A 6,000-nucleotide genomic window follows, 5' to 3' on the forward strand; every position below is an offset into this window, starting at 1 on the left:
GAGATCTGATCGAATGTTGCGATGGAAAATCCAATCCCATCAGATTCTCTCTGCTGACGTCTGATGAGATCCGCAAAGACACCAACAATTACAGCAGATTCTGGATTAGATTTTCGCTTCAAATGGTATTCAGGCAAGAACGAGAACCATCCCATGATACTCATCAGGAAAGATGTTTGCTAGTGGACTGGCTTGAGAGAATATCTTTTGTGCCACGACATAGCACTGATAGCAGTTTCATCAATGGTGAGTGGTCACAAAAACTTCATGAAATTGGTTGGATGTTGTCTTGAACATCCAGTCATGGTTTATCATCGTGTACAAAAACTAGATATACGTGACGAGACGTGGAAGAGGAGACCGAAGATAGCACAAGATATCGCTACTGCTTAAGCTTACCTTCCCTAGCCCCTTTGTATATAGGGTTGGGTGAATTAAATATAAATACCCGGTTGACCAAAAAAATTAGATTTATAGACATGATAATTTTAAAATTAAGTAAATATGAAAGATAAAGAAACCAAAAATCAAAAATATCCTTTTTCTTTTGATTTATTATAAAAATACCATTGAATTAAAAATTGTTTACGATTACAGTATCTCGAAGATACTGTTCACTCCGACGCGGATGACACTGTTCATTCCGAGGTTGATGATATTATTCATCATAAGATAATGTAAAATATTTTGTGATTTGTGTTGATAAATAATTTATTTACGTGATAAATAATATAGAATCGTGGTAAGTTCATATATTATGTGTTATATGCATGGTTATCGTGTTAAACGAGTTATTATACCTTACAAAATAATAATAAAATATTAGTTTAAAATTTCCAATTAATGCTTTTTTGAAAATTTCTCTTAAATAATTAACATGGTAAAAATATCATAAACATATTACATATAATGATAAAGATAACAATAATAATAATTCACTACACATACTTGTAACGTGTTAAGATATTAAATACATCGATAATATTTATATTAACATGTTAAGTCATGAAATACATCAAATAATGTTTGTATTAACATGTTAAGAAAGTAAAAAGTATTATATATTGATAAATTAGAATATCGACAGAATACCTACCTAATAAATATATTAAAGCTTGGATAATTATTTATTTTTTTAATACGTGAAATAAGTTATATATCGATAAATTAATATTTAGCATACCACAAAATATATAATCATCTTATATAAAATATTATCGATTTTGTCATCGACATTAATCTTGACAGTTAAAAGAGAAGAAGTAAAGAAAAATATTCATGAGAAGGGGTATAGAGTAAATTCATGTATCCAAACCCTGTAGAAAATGTTGTCAGAACTCTCACTTAATTTTTCATTCGTCTGTGGTCATGCATTTTGTCTCCTGATAATATCTTGTTCTTCTTATTATCGTAGTTGTCGTATGGTTACCATTTGTAAGTCTAAATAGTAAATAGTTTTTTCTTTTTTTTTTTCTTTTTTTTGCTTACCAAAATATTGAAAGCCTTTAGTCCAAGATATCACACAATATACACTTTTTGTGGGTATTATTTACATATTTACATATGGTTACCACTTGATGTCTAAATTGTTTTGATTCCACAAATAGTGAAAGCATTTATTCCATGGACACAATATGCAAAACTTGTTTTGGAGTTGTAATTTGCATATTAAGAATATCAGTGAGTTAAGATCTTTATTCTAAAATGTATACGTTACAACAATTTCATGAGCATAACAATCTTTTGAACTATCGCCAATTACTTACTAACAAGTGAAACCTTGACTCTTCTTTCTTCGCCTCCATTCCAAAATCTATCATCTTTTTAAAGTTAAAGTCTCTAAAGTTAAAGTTATACATTCATATTTCTCCATTTTTGTATCAAATGTAATATCTGATTTTATATATATATAAATGGATCTTAAAAGAAAAGAAAAAAAATTAATTATAAATTAGTTAATACTTTTTTAAAATTAATTTTCCAATGAATTTTATTAGAAGTTTTCGAAAAAAAAATTAAAAAATTATTAATTTTATTCTTTTTATTTTAAAATGAGGTTTTGAAGGCTTTAAAATTATTTAAAGCAAAAAAAATTTGATTGGCAAAATAAACTTTAAAACTTTTCTAAAGTCTTGCTTTCCAATCACCCCCGAAATCGCCATTGAAATGGCTCTCAAAGCTTCACCAGCTGCCGGATTATTCCCTCCTCTCCGTCCTACTGCTTCTTCTTCCCCTTCGACTTCTAATCGCCCTTGTTCGCTCAGGGTTCTCCCCCTTAGACCATCCTTCTTCGGTAACTCCAGTGCGTCTCCGTCTTCTCTAATTCGCTTAGGGTTTTGCTTTCTCATTGTTTGAATTGCTCGGAAGAAAATGGTGCAGCTATCTAGAATTTTCTGTGAACGTAATTGGTCTGCGAGTGAATTGAAGTAAAGTTGGGTTTGATTGCAGCTATCTAGATTTTTACCTGAAAAACTGGGTATTGATCTGTGAAGGAGCTTTTTTGTAAAACTGGGTATCTAGATTTTAACATGATTTAAAACCAATCTCATACGTATCATAAAACATTCAGAATTTTAAACATCGTAAAATCGCAAAACATCTTAGAATCACAACACATTGAAAGTTCCAAAAGATAAGCATTTTAAAACAACTTGGTTCAAATTGAAATCTTGTCTCTATCTTCCTTCTTGAGTTCTTGTCTTCTTGATTCTCTTTTTTTTTCCATATAAATAAAACCAACATAACAAATGTTACTTTTAGTGTATTACGCTTTAAAACAAAAATTGAAAATCATGAAGTATCTTGTAATACAAAACGGGACGAGTAACGGAGCGAGTAACGGAGCGAGTAACGGGGCGAGTATCGAAACGGGGCGAGTAACGAGCCAAATATCAAAAAAAATTATGATACTTGATACTTGACCCTTACTTGCAAGTAATGGAATTATACTACTTGGTACTTGCCTTGACAACACCGGGTACTTGTTTTTTCAAGACGAGTACGAGCCGAGTAGCGAGTATCAACCGAGTAACGAGTACTTGTGCCCAGGCCTACGAAATTGCCATTGAAATGGCTCTCAAAGCTTCACCAGTTGCCGGATTATTCCCTCCTCTCCGTCCTACTGCTTCTTCTTCCCCTTCGACTTCTAATCGCCCTTGTTCCCTCAGGGTTCTCCCCCTCAGACCATCCTTCTTCGGTAACTCCAGTGCGTCTCCGTCTTCTCTAATTCGCTTAGGGTTTTGCTTTCTCATTGTTTGAATTGCTCGGAAGAAAATGGTGCAGCTATCTAGAATTTTCTGTGAACGTAATTGGTCTGCGAGTGAATTGAAGTAAAGTTGGGTTTGATTGCAGCTATCTAGATTTTTACCTGAAAAACTGGGTATTGATCTGTGAAGGAGCTTTTTTGTGTATGTGATTTGTAGATTTTGTGTTTCTTGATTTAGTAACTATGAACGAGATAAATAGGGTCTCTCATGCTTCCATATACTCTCTGGGGTGACCTTGTGTTAAAATGCAGGACATGGTCTTATTCTTAGTCATTTTCTATAACTTTAGTATGCTTTGACTGTTTCACATGTCTAACATTTACTTCTCTTGCTTTTTAGCTATGTAACATATGTTGTTGGTTTGATATTTCCATGAACTTATTGTTAGATTCAATAAGGATTATTGTTATTCTATACAAGGTGGGGCTCTGAGAGTGAATGTGCTGAGATTAGCTTGTGCTAATAGACTCAGGTGCAATGGTCACGGTGCTACGATGAATCTTTTTGAACGGTTTTCTAGAGTGGTCAAGGTACTTTTAACCTTTCTGATTCTGTATCTGACTGTCATAATGCATTGGAGTTCATTAATCAGTTCTCTTGTTTATTTTTCATTTCAATAAGCAAAGTCATATGCAAATGCGCTCATAAGCTCCTTCGAAGACCCGGAGAAAATCTTGGAGCAAACTGTCATTGAAAAGAATAGTGATTTGACAAAGATGCGTCAAGCCACTGCACAGGTACAGCCCTTAAACGACGAAAGTCTTTTGCTGTAGTTTATATCTATCCATTCTCTTGTTCACCAGTTTTCTGTTTCTTAAGATTGCTTTTACTCCAACAAATGAAAGAACCTAATCATTTGAAACGGAAATGAGAAAGAAAAAACAAATCTTTTAGATTTTGTATGATTTGATATTGTTAACAAAACTGATCATGAGTGAAAATATAAAATGACACAATGATTTAGTCGAACAATCTTGTTTCAAATACATTATTTTTATCTATATATTTTTGACTTTCTATAAACTGTTGGATTCTTTAGAGCTATGATTAAATGAATTTATCGTCACGGCATTACTCAATTAAACAAAGAATCATGTCTCCCAACAACTTGTGGAAGAATTCCAACGGGTTCAAAAACTTTGTACAACTTGTGAAAACTCTCAATTTTCTTTGAAAGCTTCAACTTTCGAGAGTCAATGAAAATATTTAAAAAGAAATGATGGGGCATTATTTTTAGGGTTTTATGATATGATCCAATCGGGTGAGGACATGGAGCGATCATATTTTAAAGAAATATGAACAAACTAGCATAAATCATGTCTCTTCTTCTTCCTCCTGCGACCATTCTTACGGATCTCTTCTCACCACTCTCATCCTATTTCAAAATTAATCAAAGATTGTTCAACATAAAGTTTCATAGAAAAAACAATTTAGGTTTAGAGATGGGTTGGTGGTGGAGGAAGAGGAATAAGAAGCGAACATTGGAGGAGGAGCGAACATTGAAGAGAGGAGCCAAGTTGTTAACAGATCTGATCGAATTCGGCCATGGCATATCCAATCCCATCAAATTCTTCTCTGCTGATGAGATCCTCAAAGCCACCAACAATTTCAGCGACTCTAATCGTGTTTCCTCCGATTGGTATTCAGGTAAGAACGAGAACCATCCCATGATACTCATCAAGAAAGATGTTGGCTTGTATAGCTTGAGAGTAGATCTTATATATAGAAAGATCAAGTGGGGGTGAGTACAAGAACACACCGATTTTATTTCTGAAAAATTTAGAGTAAAAAAGAAAGAAAAATTGATTTACAGAACATATTTTCGTAACTTTGAAAATGTAGTAACCGAAAATCTTAACAATTAGATGATCTAATCCCAGCCGAGGTGTGAATTTTTGAAGAACCTTCACTAAGTAACAACCATTAAAATTTTTAAAATTGATGACATCAGCAGACCAAAAAATCCTAGAAATCACCATAATTTCACAAAAAAACAATAAAATGTTTATTTCTGAATTTCGTGGAAGGACGTCAGTATTGAATATTCAACGAAGAATCGAGTTCCTTTAGAAATATAATCCAAATATCCCATTTAGTTATCAATTGAGTGTGAGGTCTCGAATCCTTTGCTCATTTGATTTCAAAATAAAGCTTCTTTCCGTTAATTCTTAGATTTTGAGATGGATTGGCTGTGGAAGAAGAAGAAGAAGAAGAAGCCAAAATCCGATGTAGTGTCCGATATAGTGTCTGTGAGAGGAGCCAAGTTGTTAAAAGATCTGATCGAATTCGGCCATGGCATATCCAATCCCATCAAATTCTTCTCAGCTGATGAGATCCTCAAAGCCACCAACTATTTCAGCGACTCTAATCATGTTTTTCTATCACTTCCCTTCGACTGGTATTCAGGTAAGAACGAGAACCATCCCTGAGGAATTGCTACCAAGTATTGCCTGCCAGGTATTTCATGAAATGTTTCAATGGGTTATGTTGAGCTGCTTTCGTTTTTTCAGAAAAAATCGAAGAATGTGCTGAAAATAACTTCCATTCTTGTTTGTATTAAGACAATATCAAGCGCAAAGCTTTTCTTTTACTTTTGTCAGATCTCACCTTAGTGCTCGTGTCTGTATGTTTTGGGTTTGATCGATCCCTCTGTTTTTGTTAATGTTATCAAGACATTTTATGATATGTATGTGAATCTCTCCAATAGATGATATATATTGATGTTTATATATAA

The 6,000-nt window shown here is 33.3% G+C and overlaps 2 protein-coding genes across 3 annotated transcripts; both read left to right on the forward strand.

Annotated features, from left to right (window-relative positions):
* The first annotated feature begins 2,844 nt into the window (after positions 1-2,844).
* Positions 2,845-4,159, forward strand: LOC9322971 (membrane-associated protein VIPP1, chloroplastic). 2 transcript variants are annotated; one of them, XM_021009923.1, is made up of 3 exons: positions 2,845-3,196; positions 3,687-3,796; positions 3,893-4,159. In XM_021009923.1, the coding sequence occupies exons 1-3, from the start codon at positions 2,938-2,940 to the stop codon at positions 4,037-4,039; spliced, it is 516 nt and encodes a 171-aa protein (XP_020865582.1). In that variant the 5' UTR covers positions 2,845-2,937; the 3' UTR covers positions 4,040-4,159. The 2 variants fall into 2 exon arrangements, with proteins under 2 accessions (XP_020865582.1, XP_020865581.1); XM_021009922.1 differs by having other exon boundaries at positions 2,862-3,205.
* Positions 4,160-4,513: 354 nt separating this feature from the next.
* On the forward strand, positions 4,514-6,000 carry LOC9322972. Its single transcript, XM_002886861.2, has 2 exons — positions 4,514-4,913; positions 5,439-6,000. Exons 1-2 carry the CDS (start codon positions 4,583-4,585, stop codon positions 5,693-5,695), a joined length of 588 nt encoding a protein of 195 aa, XP_002886907.2. The 5' UTR covers positions 4,514-4,582; the 3' UTR covers positions 5,696-6,000.

Source organism: Arabidopsis lyrata, assembly GCF_000004255.2.
Source record: "Arabidopsis lyrata subsp. lyrata unplaced genomic scaffold ARALYscaffold_2, whole genome shotgun sequence".
NCBI lineage: Eukaryota > Viridiplantae > Streptophyta > Magnoliopsida > Brassicales > Brassicaceae > Arabidopsis > Arabidopsis lyrata.